Source organism: Delphinapterus leucas, chromosome 15 (genome assembly GCF_059928025.1).
Source record: "Delphinapterus leucas isolate spDelLeu-1000000601 "Yukka" chromosome 15, BTC_Dleu_Yukka2, whole genome shotgun sequence".
Taxonomy (NCBI): Eukaryota; Metazoa; Chordata; class Mammalia; order Artiodactyla; family Monodontidae; genus Delphinapterus; species Delphinapterus leucas.
The window spans coordinates 66,924,131-66,940,472 of NC_143143.1; the positions used below are offsets into that span (position 1 = coordinate 66,924,131).

Sequence of the window (16,342 nt, forward strand, 5' to 3'; positions counted from 1 at the left end):
GATTTGAATTTAGGAAAATCTGACTCCAAAATTCATTCTCCAAACAGGATATCACCATTGCACACAGGTTAGGAGTGACTAGTTAGTATAGCGAAGGAGGAGACGAATTATATTGGGAATTAGAAGGCTTATATTATTGCCTACCACAGACAAGGTGCTTAAACCCACCGAGCTCAGGTTTCCCTATTTCTGTAAAAAGAGGGATAAACTAGATTATCTCTTTCAGCTCACATTTGAGTCTTTCCCATTGTTTGATATTTAGGAAACAGCACTTTATGCCCCCACTTGGAAGGCCCTTTTCTGAAGATATGTGACTTTCTTGATGCTAGGTGAAGAATTCCTGGTTTATTATAAAGTTAATAGAAGATTTCCTTTGAATTTTTCCATTTCCTTAATAAAAGTGAACATATTTTTCTTCCATTAACATGAAAGTACATTTTATGAAAATTACTCCACTTCTTAGCCAGGTAACCTGGAATATTGAGCTATATTTAGATGTTCCCCCGCAGTATACATCTACATTGCTATAGCCTGGTACAAATGTGCTCTTCACATTAATAATTGCACTGTGTGTTTTCATAATTTATCATAATGATACCATTATTGCTTATTATAGAAGTCCCCTTTCTTCTCCCCCACCCCCAAGTCTAATTGAGGTCGAGACAGACCATAAATGCGATAATATAGATTGCATGCTCAGAGGAAATGGGGTTGGTTTCATAGTGGAGTTTTAATTTAGGATTCGTTCTGGTGATGTAGCCTCTTCCTATGGTATATTACTTTGAGCCCAATATAACTGCATTTTCCCACAGCCCCTCATTATAGCTACAGCTTCTCACTGCTTTTTAATTAAAAAGAGGAGGGGGGGAGAGAAATGAAACCTAAAGCTTAGGTTGGATATTGTCTGGGTATGCAGGGACTAGTCTAGGCAGATTGCTTATTTAATTTTTTAATTCTTTCAAAGCTTTCATGGAGATGTCTTGATTTCTATTTCTAGGGGGATGGGTATATATATCATCCATCATACACACACAAACACACAAGGCATCAAGATTTTTGGAAAGTAAAGACATATTATATGTATATTCTTGGAGCTTCCTATAAGCTTTGAGCAAGTGGGAATCCTTTGTGTATCCTAGAAAGGGTACCAGCTGTGTGGTTGGATGGTGGCAAATGCTTAGTGAGCATTTATTCCGCTCACCACCTATTGGGAATAAGGCAGGGAATGTAGAAGATTGTAAAAATCCTTAAAAGGCTGATGTTCTACTACATCAGAAGTTAAGAGTTAATCATTTTTCTGCTGTGGGCAGCAGAAGCAGAGAAATGACTTTATTAAGAACAATTTCTTTTGTCGTTCCTTCATCTTGAGGGATTCCAAACACCTTTCAGATACCAAAACAAATTAATCTCCAAAGGTGGCTGGTAAGACTGGCTTAATCCTCTTGGGATTGGTTGTGTAAAACGCAAGGAGAGCTCAAGCCTGAGCTGATGACCTCTCTGACAGGCTGTGAGTGCTGCCTTTCTGGATCCAGAGTCCTTTGTCTCTTCTGTAGTGAAATCAGTTTGGCAGTTCCTAGGTTCTTCCCCACTTACATATTCTTGCTTTGTTTTGTATAACTGATCACTCTCTCAGTGGTGAATACTGGTAAATATAATCTAGAAGTTTATTTCTGGGGCAGGGTGTTGTTAGCTTCACAGATTTTAATGGGGATCTTTTACAAATAGGACTTCAGCTGTATATGAGTCCCTATTTCATTCAGTGTTGCCAGAAATCCAATTTCATTTTGACATTATCAGGGAACAGGAACCCCTCAGATGAAAATTCCCTAAACCTGGGATGTCTAGTATGGTAGCCACTCGCTGCACATGGCTGTTGGGCACATGAAATAGGGCTGCTTCTGTGTTGAGATACACCACGAGTGTAAAATACATCTACCAAATTCCAAAGACTTAGTATTAAAAAAAAAAAAGTAAAATACTTCATTAGTAATTTTTATATTGATTACATGTTGAAAAGCTAATATTTTAGATATATTGGATTAAATAAAATATATTATTGAAATTAATTTCATCTGTTTCTTTTTTTATTTGGCTGCTAAAACAATTTTAAATTATATCTATGGCTTGTATTATATTTTGATTGGACTGCTATGTCCTAGATTGTTAAGCCCCTTGATAGCAAAGCAATGTTTGTCTTTATGCCATGTGTCCCCAGTCCCCAGCACAGTGCCTTATATATAGTTGGCACTTATTATATATTTGTTAAAGAAATGAATTTTAACCTTTATTACTCAGAATGGTCAAATTTCAGAAATGAGTAGGAACTTCTCTATTTGGAGGGTTAGTATCTGAAAAAGAATTGAGAGTTGAGTAGAGAAGTAAAGAACAGAAGTTTTTAAAATTTTGCCTTGGGAGAGAAAAATGCTGAAATAAAATATATCGGGCCTTTGGGAGGCTTATCCATCTGTTGGAGAGGGAGGGTGGGAGCTGTTATGTTTGTCAAGGAACCATGTCAAAGCATCCCAGTGGGATGGGTTCTGCTGTGCTCTGCTACAGAGTTGTCCTCCATGAGGGGAGCTAAAGCCGAATACCCTGTGTGAGGGGGAAGGAAATTGGAGATACAGTGGCTAAACCTAAAGGTTGCCCTCTTAGGAATGTGCTTAGACTATTCATAAAGATTAGCAAAGCTATTCTTGTCTCAAGAATCCGTTCTAGCCCTGTCTATCCCTGTGTCCCTATTTAGACATTACCCTAATGGAAGCCTGGGACTGGTACTAGGCCAGGCTGATTACTTGAGGATCCTTCAAGCCTTGGAATTCTTTAATAAATTATTTGTTGAATGAATGGTTTAACAAATATTATTTTAACTTGGCTAACGTCTTGTATGACTTATGTTTTTGGGTATATGTTCTTGCCTGAAAGTCCCTCAGATCTGTCTCAGCTAGGGTCCTGGAATCATGGAAATTGGCAAACTTCCCAGAGATCAGTTTCAACTTTTAGAAGGCACCAGGTTGTCTTTGCAAGAGTTTATTAAAGGATCTCAGGCATCCTGTCTCCCTGCTTATAAAATAGAACTGTTAACTACTTCTCATCCCCAGAGATGGGGTGAAGATTAAAAGGAGTGCTTTAAGTTCTGCAGAAGGAAAGTGCTATTTCAGTGGAAATTATTAGTGGTAAAAATGAAACTCCTCCCGGACCTCTGAAATGTTTGTTTTACAGAAGTGGATTGGAAGATGTGTTCAAAAGAGACATTGCCATTGTTCTTTTTTTTTGCATTTCTTAACTGTGGCAGTATTTAGTTTTCCCCTTTTAATTGTGGTCCACTGCCTTTTCTCTCTGCGCTGAGATAAACAGTCCAGAAATCCCCTCTCCATGGAGGACTGTGGAGCTCATGCTTTGATTTGGCTGCTGCAATAGGCTCACACTAATAGAACCGCAGCAGGGCTTGTTTTAGGAGTCTGAAAGAATTAGTGCTCCCAGAGGGCTGAGGTTCCTTACCTGCTGTGGAACTACCTAGTTTGAAGCCTGCCCTCCTTTAGGAGCAAGCTACCTCCTTCTCCTCACATGAAAACCACCACCTCCTTTTTTTTGTACTCTTTGGTTACTGGCATGTTGATTTCCTTTTTCTTTTTCTTCTTCTTTTTTTTAACATGTAGACTAGTAATGATGACAACAGATTTTTGTAATTTTTATATTTATGGAAATAGAGTGTGGTCATATGAAATTATAATCCATCCCAGGGAGACTCAGGAACAGAGTGAAAAATAGCAGGTGGTACCCCACAAACCGAATTGTCTAATGTGAGTTTTCTAAGCAATGTCATATGCGTAGACTTACTGAAGCACCTGGTATGTGGAATCAGCAGGGTACATGAATATAGAGGGGAATGCCTTTGTACCACTCGGGTAGCAGAGTTCAGTAACAGTGTGGGTTATAAGTCACAGGGTGAGATGTGTATCATGTATAATAGAAATTTGTCTGTTATCACCAGAAGCAACTTAGCAGGCTGGCAGTGAATGTAGCATTTTCTTCACTTTGGTAGTAACATACCACGTTGTACCTAGCACACTGTTGGTGTGTGCAGTTATTGTAACAGATAAGGAAAAGCTCGTTGAAGAGCCTAACACAAATGTTTTGTGTTGGGGAAGACAGAATCATTTGGATTAGTTAACTCATAGTAATAATTTTATATATTTGTTTAGTATTGTTATAGTTTAGTGTTCTTTCACTACAGTTTGCCACCGTTTGGTACAAACTTCCAGTTATAAGGTAAATAAGTTCTGGGGACCTAATGTATAGCAGAGTGACTGTAGTTAATAATACTGTATCGTATACTTGAAAGTTGCTGAGATCTTAAATGTTCTCACCATCAGTGGTGGTGGGGAAAGGTAATTATGTGAGGTGATAGAGGTATTAACTAACCTTATTGTGGTATCATTTCACAAAATATATATGAATCAAATCATCATGTTGTACACCTTAAACTTGCACAAGTTATATGTCAGTTATATCCCAATAAAGCTGAAAAAAATTTTTAAAATACACACAAAAACATCTTTTCTGAAGTTCACAGGGAGAAAAGGGTGATAATCTCCACTTGCAGATGAGGAAAGTAAGGCTTAGAGAGGTTGAATGATGTGCCCAAAGTTGCACAGTAGTAACTCGAGCTGAATGGAGATATTGGGCTGTTTGATATCTAGTGCGGGGCTCTTTTTCCTCAGTTCTGAGGCCCATTTCAGTAGTGCCCTGTTTTATTCCAGTTGAATGGCAAGCAATTGTAAAAACTCCTCCATGGATTGCATTGTCAGAGGGAGAATGAGACCCTAACAGTGCGGTGGGAAAAGCCCTGGACTAGGAGTCAGGAAGTGCCATTCTATTTTCAGTGCTGCTCCTGGCTTTGTGACCTTGGGTAGTACTTGACCTCTGGGCCTTACTCTCCTCTGCTGTAAAGTAGGAATGTAGAATGTTGTAGACCCTTGGAAGTTGTGTATGTAATATTCTCTGTTTGAATTACTTGTGAGTGACTATAATCTTTTTTAACTCTGAATTAAAACCAGGTACTAAGGGATTGGTGTTGGGGACTGAATCCTAACTAGTAAATTGAGCTTAGCCCAGCGTTCCCTTCTCAAAGTAGCCTTGTTCCCCGTGATTTCTGTATATACAGGAACTTTTGTGAAGTGCTAAACTTTGCATATTGAAAAATACTTGTAACAAAAACCAGCTGCCTTGTAGGTGGCTGTAATCATGTGTTTATAGAATCGTTGCAGGTCTGAAAAATAACCACTTAGAGCTTTACTTCATTCTGTGCGAGAAATTGTATGCTCTGGTGTTTTTCAGTCAGGGAATTCCGAAAACTTTTAGAATGCTTGGTATGTACGCCCTTATACATATTTTCCAACTCTAAAATCCTGTGTTTCATTTTTCTCTTTCTTAGCCCAACAGGGGCACAAAACGTCCCCGGGATGATGAAGAGGAAGAGCTGAAGATGCGTCGGAGACAAGCTGGTACTCGAGAGCGTGGCCGCTTTCGGGAGGAGGAAATGACTGCGGTAGAAGAAGCAGATGACGACAAAAAACGGCTGCTTCAGATCATTGACAGAGAGGGTGAGGAGGAAGAGGAAGAGGTAAGGTGGCAGAGCTGGGCTTGGAGCTCAGGTGCTCGGCCCTGACATAGCATCTGTAGGGTGTAACTCAGTGCTAAATGCTTAATTTCCCTGAACTTCCCAGCTTAATCTGTAAAATGGGGTTAAGAATACTTATTTCACAGTGCTGACATGGAAGTTAAGTGGAATAATGGAGTTGGGAAAGCATCTTACAAACTGCAAAGAACATTACAGATAGAGTTTTTAAATTATTCTGGATTATATATTATAATCGAGGCCCAAGCACTGAACTGTGGGGCAATTAGTATGGACTGAGGAGGGTCAGAGAGGCTTCCTAGCCAGTACTGAGGACACATAGAGGGCACTCATTTTTAAGTACAGTCAATAGTCTTTGAAACAGGAGTAGAATTTTGTCAAACAAGTGGAGGAAGGGCTTTTCAGGCAGTTGAGATGGCCTTCGCAAAGCAACAAAGTTGAAATTAAAGGCGCAGTTAGGGGATTAGGTATTTAGATGTGACTGAAAAAATATGGCTTAGGGAAAGAGATACCCAAGGCCCTTTCTATTTGCTGTTCCTCAAGGTGCCTTAGGGCCTTTGCACTGACTCCTGTCTCTGAACCTTTTTACTTCTGTGTCCTCTGCTGGCATGCTCTTCTTCCCCTGATGCTTTTTACATGACTGGTTTCTTCTCATTCAGGTCTCAGTTCAGGTGTTTCTTCCTCAGGGAAGTCGTTCCTGTCTCTGAGGTAGCCCTGCAAGTTGTTCTCTTATTCTCTTATCACTTTATTCTGTATACTGTCTTCACAGCACTTATCATGATCTGAAATTCCTGTCTGTTATTTTACTCATTTGTTGTCCTCTCCCCAACCTCTGTTGAGAACGGACTGGCTCTGTTTTGTTCACAGCTGTATCTCTAGCATTCAGAGCAATGCCTAGAACTTGGTGTAGGCCCTTAACAAGTATTTATTGAATGAATAAATGAATGAAGCTGAAAAGAATAAAGGTAAAATATCAGTGATTAAAAATAATGTGACCTTACTTTTGTGTCTCTTTAAATCCTTAAGTGTTAACTTGTATGTTATTTCACTCTGGCATTTTGTTCAGTACGAATTAGATTCTTAAGAGCCAGCTGTTTTTTGGTTCCCTCGAAGACTTGATGCTAAGTTTGGATTTAAAAAATGAAGCTGGAGTGTGAATCTGAGAAGAAAAAAAATTGATTCATATTCCAAAAAGGTCTTTATTGTGTTATGACAGTAACTCTGTCCTCATTAGGATTTCTACCAGTGGTAATTCGGTGGTCTGCCCCTAAGAGGCGGTGACACTTTGGAAATCTGTGGTGAGAAACAGTCTTGGATTTCCTCTCTGAGGGCAGCAGCCCTGCCAGCCTTAGACAAACAGTGTGTGTAGCACATCCTCCCTCTCCCCCTCCCTCCTTACTAGCTTCTGATCAATCTGTTAGCCCTGCAGCAGCAGTTAATTGGCAGGTATAATTCCCGTGTCGGGCAAGGCTGGTACTGGAGGATTAGGATAGTAGCTGTCATGGGTATAAGGTTTCTAGCCTGGAAGACAGAAACGGGATGTGGGACCAGCCCTTCTGTTAAGGGACAGGGAAAAAGAGGTCGCTTTGTAAAAATGACGCATGGAAGGCCACAAGTCCAGGAATTATTTTCTCACTGCCACCAAAGTCCCATTTGATGAAAAACAAGTGATGTTTGCCCCTGTAAAGTCAGGTGAACTTGTAAAATATTATTGTCCTTTTTGTGCTACGTCACCAGCATTCATCTTTCTGAAATCTCCCTCTGGTTTCTGACGTTGAGCTATTGGAGATACTGCTGTGGCTGATGACTAAGACTGATAATTCGGTTTTCCCCCAGTGTTGGAGAGAAATTAAAGGAGGGAAGGCCAAACCCTGGAGAGGCTAAGACTTTGGGAATCCTATGAGAGCTGTATTATTAACACTAATAAAGTTTTTTCCTACAGGGTTGGCAGGATGTTAGCTAAGGGAAAGAAAAGCTGTAGGTACTGAGATTGCCTGAAAGTGATTTAACCCTTTCCTAGCAATTTAAATTATTTTAGTTAAATCCCAGTGATAAGTTGGGTACATTAACAATCATGCTAATAGTTACAATAACAGCTTATATTAATAGAGTGTCATATAGTTTATAAAACAATTTTATGTACCTCATGTCTTTAGGTCATCTCTATGATGACCTAAAGTAGTTTTCCCCTTTCTCCCTGCCTTCCTTCCTTCCTTCAACAGATCTTCATTGGATGTCTCCTGTGTGCCAGGCCCTATCATGGGCACTGGAGAGTCAACAGTGAATAAGCAGACATGGGCCACTAACAGAGGTTTGGGGTTGGAGAGATTACTGGGCCAAATCCTGCCAGGCCTTCCTTATACAGGTCATGTGAAGGATTTGGGACTTTATTCTAAATGCCAAGTGGATGAATTCACTTATGAGGTAGAATCAGTTAGACTTGGTGAGGGTTTGAAGATTATATTCAGCAAAGTAACATTGCCACGTGGGTAGTAAGTAGTGAAGCTAAGCTCTGAGTCCTGACTGAGTCAGGGCACTGACTTCAGTTTTTTTACCAAGTCAGGGTACCTCTCCTTAAAGCTGTAGACACTGGGGAGCGGGTGGGGTTCCAACAGAGTACCTCAGGGTCCAGGAGTCATTGATAAAATCTAAGAAAGGTGTCATGCCCAAAATGAATGTATAGGTATCTCCCACTTCAAAACTCAATATGTCGGGGCTTCCCTGGTGGTGCAGTGGTTAAGAATCCGCCTGCCAATGCAGGGGACATGGGTTTGAGCCCTGGTCCGAAAAGATCCCACATGCCACGGAGCAACTGGGCCCGTGCTCCACAACTGCTGAGCCTGCGCTTTAGAACCCACGAGCCACAACTACTGGGGCCTGTGCACCTAGAGCCTGTGCTCCGCAACAAAGAGTAACCCCCGCTCACCACAACTAGAGAAAACCCGCACGCAGCAATGAAGACCCAACACAGCCAAAAATAAAATAAGTAAATTAAAAAAAGAACCTCAATATGCCAAAATCTAAATTTAATAGCTAACATTCTTAGGTACTTAAAAAATTATGAGATGATTCAGTGCTTTCATAGCTAACATTTTTAGGTACTTAAAAAATTATGAGATGATTCAGTGATTTCCAGAAGGATCTATTTCTGGTTCTCCTTTTTTTTTTTTTTTTTTTTTGCAGTACGCGGGCCTCTCACTGTTTTGGCCTCTCCCGTTGCGGAGCACAGGCTCCGGACGCACAGGCTCAGCGGCCATGGCTCACGGGCCCAGCCGCTCCGCAGCATGTGGGATCTTCCTGGACCAGGGCACAAACCCGCGTCCCCTGCATCAGCAGGCAGACTCTCAACCACTGTGCCACCAGGGAAGCCCTTCTGGTTCTCTTAATAGCAGTTTCTTTATTGGTTTTTGGTGTGAGTTTTGGTCAATGACTACAAAGTTACGAAGCTAGGAGTTGGGAGAGTGTTAGAGAGGCAGCGCGCACTGCAGCACATTACTTTAAACTGGGAACTAAACTGAGGAAAAAACATTTCTGAAACTTTAGTGTAGATTTCTTTTGGGGGGGGGCGAATGATTCTGTTTTCAAAAATTCACTTTATTTACCTTTGTAGGTATTATTCCACTGTATGAAGTAAGAATGTTCTGTATGGTCTGCTAGTTTTTTTATGCTTCCTCTGAGCGAGGTTACTAAATTCTTGTTGCTGTATCGGGATTCCAGGTACCTGTCTGATACCCTTCTCAGTAGCTAGTAAGGACTAGATACAGTAATGTATAATATAAGAAACACAAAGCAGTGACTATTGCTAATTAACAACCATTCTTATGGGTATACAAAAATAGGCTATAAGTTGAATTTGACGTATGGACCATAGTTTGCTGACCCCCGGTGTAGGGAAAAGATTGAGGGGCACTGCCACTGACTCAGGGTTTGACCTTGAACAAGTTCTTTAAACTTCTAAATGTTATCTTACCTGTACAACAGAAGAGAAGGACGAAATAAATATTAAACAATATTCATTTAGTATCGTTGCTTACTCCATGCCATACAGTATGCTCAAGAAATATTTGTTGAATGAGTGAGTCTTTAATACCTTAAGTTGAACTTCCTGTGCTAGATGTGAGACACACAGAGTGATGATACAAAGTAGCATGTGATGTACGCCCTTAACCCTCATTCTAATGGGGGAGGTAAAGTATTTACTGTACAGTTAATCCAGAAAGGTGAGGGGCAGAATGGCATGTAAGAGCCACGGGAAAGAAGTAGTGATTAGTGAATAAGAAATCCCTTTGGACTGAAATTGTTGCATTTGTCTCTTTACCCCAGGAAGAACCATTGGATGAAAGCTCAGTGAAGAAGATGATCCTTACATTTGAAAAAAGATCATACAAAAACCAAGAGTTGCGGATCAAGTTTCCAGACAATCCAGAGAAGTAAGTCTCTGTTTTGCTGTTTTTGCCCTTTCTCCTCTGAGATGTTTTGTTTGCTATTTTGTTTTGCTCTTTGTGTATTTTGTGTTCCCAGGATGACCCACATGTTTGGGAAGTCACTAAAAGTACTCACAGGACTCGGAGTCAGTGGTACTCAAGGATACACAATATGATCAGCAAGGGAAAAAGACACATCAGGCAGTTTGGAGAAATTCATGTACAGGCTTCCTGTGTTTTCTCCCTTCCACTGGGAGGGGTCAACAGACCTGCTCCTTTTTCCAGCAGTGAAATACATCATCACATGTGCAGTGTTTCTGTTAGGAAAGCCCATTTGAGACTCTGAGACCAGAGTATTTATTGAAGACAGATCATAACATACTCTGCCAGCAACAGCTACCAAAATTCCAGACTCACAGAAGGAAAGCAGATGTTCAGTGCCCCAGATGGGCAAAGCAACCTTATCACTTAGGAATTGTTTCAAAAGCCAGGTTCCCAGCTGCCAGCCTAGGACCAGGCCCTTCTAAGGATCAGGCCTGTTATGTTAACTCTTTTTTGCATTACTCTTCTCAAGGCCCCAGGAAGACTGACCATGGCTGCCATTAGTGATAGCTTTACTGTTGAGAAATGTCAAAGGCTTTGGGGTTAGACAAATATGGGTGTGACTCCCACATGACCTTGAGTAAGTCATTTCTCCTTTCTTAGCCTCAGGTGTCTCATCTGTATAAAGAAATAGTACCTTCCTCACAGGGTGGTTGTGAAGAATAAATGAGAATAATGGCAAGTGTTTAGCTCAGTATCTGGCACATAGTAAGTGCTCATGAAATGATAGTTAATATGGTTGTTACTACACCAGCTCCTCAGTGCGCTGTGAAGTGCTATAATGAGGAGTCTGATAACTTTGCCTCAGTTTTGAATCCTAAGTAAATGGATTTTCATATTTATACAGATTTTAATGTCCTAAATCTCTCTTTTCCTCCCTTCCTCCCTCCTAGGACATACACTTTTAATGAATCTTAATATGCCTAAGGCCCCTAGGCAATTAGGAGTTGAATAGTATAGTCTTTGCACTCAAGTTTAAAGGTTACTAGGGAGACTGACTATAAATGCATGGTAGAAGGAAGTATACTTTAAAAGAAATATAAGCAAAGTACTGTGGGAGCAAAGAGGAAGAAGCAGTGAATACCAAGTCGGGGGCTATTGAAGGCTTCACAGAAGAGGTGGTATTTGAGCTGGGCCTTGAAGAATGATTTTGATTTTAGTTAGGCAGAAAACATGGAAAGGCATGCCAGGCAATGTGACTAGCAGGAACAAAGGCACAGAGGTATCAGAGGGCATCCTGTTGTCATGGCAACTTGGTAAGGCTAATGTGGTCCACTACGTTCTCTCTGTACCGTGGATGAGGAGGAGGAGAGGGGAGAACCTGGTTACTGGACTTGGGCCACAGCGCCCTTTGACAGTAGGAGTAGCTAGATCAGAGCTCAGCTTTCCCCACACCAGAGTCCTATCAGTTTTTGTGCTGACCTCTGTCATGCAGCAGTAATTGCATTTGTCATACTGCTCTGTGTGTGTGTGTGTGTGTGTGTGTGTGTGTGTGTGTTTGATTATATAAGTAATACATGAATAGATTGTCATCGTAAAAAATACCAATAGTGCATAGTAGAATGAAAAATGAAAGCTGTCCTTCACTGCACTGATCCCCTTTCCGTTCCTCTACTTAGAGATAGCGCCTGTGAACACTTCTGTGAGTATCCTTTTTGATTGTTTTCTGTACACTTATTTACATATATATAAATATGCAAATATTTTTCTCCTACCTAAATCATACTGTACATATTCTGCACCTTGATTTTTTTGGTCACATAACGGAAGATCTTTCAATGTTGGTGCATGCATATTTACCTTATATTTTGTGCCTGCTGCATAGCATTTCATGGTTTGGAGATACCATGATTTATTTATTATGTTTCTATAGATGGACATTTGGTTATTTTAAATATTGGCTTTTATGAACAATGCTGTAGTGAACCTCTGTGTACATGTGTCTTAGTGTACATGTATTTCTATAGGATACACATCTAAATGTTGAATTCCCAGATTGAAGGGCATGTGCATTTTAAACTTTGATAGCTACTGCCAAATCCCCCACCATATCCTTTAGTTCTGTCACCAGCAGGTCTCTTTCCCTGCGTTCTTGCCCACAATGAATTTGATCTCTCAACATCTTTGCCATTTGTTTTGTTATTTCTTTACTCAGCAGTCTTCCTACATTAGACTCTGTGTTCCTTTTAGTTGGTGTGTATTGTTTGTCTCTGTAGTACCTAGCACGGTACCTGCCATACTGTAGGCACTCAGTAAACAAGAGAGATCTTATATAGTTGATGTCATATTTACTACATCCCTATTGCTTGGAACCCGAGGATACATTATGAGGCAGCTATGCCACAGGTTGATGACACTGGAAATTTAAGAAATCCAATTTACTTCTTGGAATGGCAGTATTACCTTTGCCCGCTTGGTAGGTATACTTGTCATTTTAGAGCAGCGAGTTTCTGCAGCTTATGTTCACCATCTACATCTTAGGTACGACAGATGCTGTATTGTTACAATTCATGAACTGGTTTTAAGAAAATGTTGTTTTATTTAAAAATATCAACAGTGTTTTCCATTCACACAAAATTTATATACTATTTTAGTTTTAAAATCTAAACATTTGAAAATTGAAATTATACATAAAGAACATGTTTTTTTTTTACATCGAAAAGCAGTTAGGAAACTACATTGTGTTTTAACCTTGAGTTCTTGAATTCTTACTGGTGCAGTGTCTTTTATAATTCTCTAGACCAGCAAGGTGCAATTAAAATGAAAATTGCTAGAGCATATTTGAATGAAACTTTCCAGTTGAGATCAGAAACATTCAAATTTATTTTCCCATATATGCAATTGTCATTTTGATTGCATACCAAAAAATGCCTCTCTTCATTTGGGTGCATTTCAGATTCAATTGACACTTCTCTTATGCAGCCTCTACTTTGCACTGTGTGATCTTTCTCCCAAACATCACATCTGGTAGAGTGTGCTGTTTCCCTAGTAAGTCCTTTAGTAGTTTTTCTCTTCATTTTTGCAGGGGCAGAATTATTTAGTTTAGTGATCCTCAAATTTTTTAGTCTCGGGATCCCTTTGCGCCCTTAAATTATTGAGTACCCCAAAGTACTTATCTAAGAAAATTCTAGAATATTCAAGTACACATTTCATTAGCCATTAGGGCAATGGTATCATCACATTGTTGTATAGTTGTCTGAGAAACTCCACCGTACACTCCTGAGAGAATGAGAGTGAAAAAGGCAAATAATGTTTTGGAGTTGTTGTAAAAATAGTTTTGATCTTATAAACCCCTGAAAGGATCTCCAGCCACCACCTGCAGTCCCAGGGCCACACTTTGAGAACTGCTGATTTAGCCACGTGAAGGAAGCATCATGTTGTCTGTGCACTTACAGCTGGTTTTGTGATTGCAGGAGGACTCGTTGGTTTCTGTTGTTCTTATAGTGTTTTTGAACATTGCTGATCACTTGCTAAAATTCACTTTTGTGGTTGAGGGAGAACATCCTGCTGGTCTGAAGCAAATGTACGTGGGCAAGCTAGCAGAATATTCTCCATCCTACCAGATGGAATCAGTGACCCCATCTCAGCCTGGGTTACTGTTTTAATATGTTGCTCTATTGCTTTCCCGTTGACCTCTAGCTTGGTCCTCTCCCCCCAGCTGTGAGTCATCTGTTGCTGAAGGTGTACCTAATCCCTAGGCAGCCGTCTGCAAATACTGTAGTGTGTGATTTTAAATGAGTAGGCTTGTACTTTTGTCAGCAAAAAGAGAATTTTCTTTGTTATAGTGTAGCAAACTTGAGGGTATCTAGATTCATTGACTATCTACTACATGCCAACACTTGTTAGGCATTTTATTATCTCTTGTAATCTTCACTATAATTCAGATAGGAAGATCAAGGAAGTTGAGTTTTAGAGATAGGTTAGTTAATATTCTGTCTCCCTTGACGAGGCTGGAGCCCAGTGCTCTGTGTTCCAATGGCAATTTTCTTGGGCAACGCTGGATATCCTTACAGTGAATTGTATGTAATAGATTATTTATATTTGTGCTAAGCTAGGAGTTCGGTGAGGATGGCAACTGGGATTATTTTGCTATCTGTTATATCCTCAGTACCTAGCACAGTGACTGGCACCTAGTATGTGCCCATAAATACTTATTGACACACTGCTAATGGTTACACAGCCAGTAAATAATGTTGCTGGGGTGTAACCCAGGTCAATTTCATTCCTACGTCCAGGCATTTCCCACTATATCTCGTTACTCATGTCACATGGGACCCCAGTGGTATTTTTATGCTGTTTCCCTGCTCACAGTTGACTTTCTGCTCGTTTTGTTGTGATAATTTTCTGACTTTCTAAACTTAAAGATATTTGATTAAGATTGCATATTTGGAAGAAGGATTTTGAAGTTGGAAGAGACTGAAAGGTACAGTCCGTTTCTCCCTTCTCATCATTGATTTTTTTATATCACCTTTTATTAATTACCCCCAGTGACAAGGATCTAACTTCCCAGAGAAACCTATTTCATCATTTGGCAGCTCTGACTCTTAAGATTTCAACTCCGAATGAAAAAGAATTTCAACAAATCCTCCTGTGAGAGGATATCTGGACTCCTTATAACCTCAGTTGCTTCCCCAAATTAGTGTCCATATCCCTCCTAAAATATGGTTCCCATAACAGATGTCACAGACTTTTATGGTCATCTAATCAGCATAACTATCTTGTTTTCTTTTAAGCAGCCTAAAACCATAACAGCATTTGTGGCAGCTACTTTCCTCTGCTCCTTCATTTGGAAGGCATCTGCTGAACTTCTGCAGTGGACCAGAGAGTGTGCCCAGTGCTAGGTGTCCAGAGATGACTGAGAAATAGTCTCTGTCCTGGCAGAACTGTTTGGTGGTCCGATTTGTATTGTGGTTACAGTTGAGTAAAACCATCAGGTCCTTTCTACACATGTCCTCTTACTACACTGTGTCTCTCCTGCCCCATGTATTTGTACTTGACTTTTTGGTTCAATGCGTTCTCCATGTAGACCCTAGGTAATTTTTCTCCTGTTAGATTTGGCCCATCATCATTGCCTGTCAGAAACTCTTTGAATTGATTCTGTCAGCTGCTGTGTTCACTATAAGCTTTGTGTTATATGACATTTGTTAAGTTTGCCTTTTATATATCTTCACCCAAGTTGTTGATCAAAACATAACAATAAAATAATATAGTTGATCTAAACAGACCTAAGGAGGGAGCCCTGCAGGATACCACCAGAAGCTTCTCTCCAGGCTGACATTCATTCACTAATTATCACTCAAGTCCCCAAATCTCTTCCTTGTATGCAAGATGATTTTGTTTATTACTAGTTAGTGCCCAGTCTCCCTTGCTAATTCTTCCCAGTGAGCTGCAAAAATCTTTTGTCAAGTTACTCTCAAGAAATCAGATTTTTTGTTTTGTTTTGTTTTAAACTACCCATGTAAGGCAAATAAACCTTAGAGGTTTGCTGAGCCCATTAGATTCAAAGATTAAACAGATCTACTGCCCCGTGGAATATCTGAAGTCTGCACCAGCCCTTCCATGTCATGATTCTGATTTGGTTTCCACACTTTAGGTGATGGGGAACTAGTGATTTAAAAGGTAATCTATTTGTAAGCACTGTGGAAGGAGACTTAAAAAAAAAAGTGGTATGGGGGGGGTCTGACAAAAATAATTTTGAAGTTTACTTGGAATAATAAGCAGGTGAGAATAGACAAGGAAGCATTCAAAAAGAAAGCTAACATAGGAGTGTTTTGCAGTAACAGATATAAAATATATTGTAACACTATGAAAGTATGGTCCTGGCTCAGGAATTTGCAGACAAATCAGTGAAATGGAGTGAAAAGCCCATAAACAGGTTAGAGTACACATTAAAATTTAGTGTATGATAGAGGTGGCATTTCTTCAAATTTGTGGAAAAGAGATAGATTATAGTATTGGAGCAATTGGCCAGACATTTGCAGAGTATAAAGTTAGATCTTTGCCCTATATTATACACTGAAATAAATTTTAGTTTTATTACTCCTAAACATTTAAAAATGTATAAACATAAAAGTACACCATATATCTGATCTTAGCATAGAAAAAACCTTGCTCAGCATACAGGTAAAATAGAGTTCATAAGGCAAAGGTAATTAAAAGCCTTTATGTCAAAAAGCAC

The 16,342-nt window shown here is 39.9% G+C and overlaps 1 protein-coding gene across 2 annotated transcripts in view; it reads left to right on the top strand.

Moving 5' to 3' along the window:
• Positions 1-16,342, top strand: part of CTNNBL1 (catenin beta like 1) — a 168,041-nt gene that overhangs the window by 23,804 nt on the left and 127,895 nt on the right. For both annotated transcript variants that reach the window (XM_089896854.1, XM_022592451.3), the window contains exons 2-3: positions 5,435-5,623; positions 9,962-10,068. In XM_089896854.1, the coding sequence (XP_089752980.1) occupies positions 5,435-5,623; positions 9,962-10,068 (296 nt within the window). The remainder of the gene's footprint in view (positions 1-5,434; positions 5,624-9,961; positions 10,069-16,342) is intronic.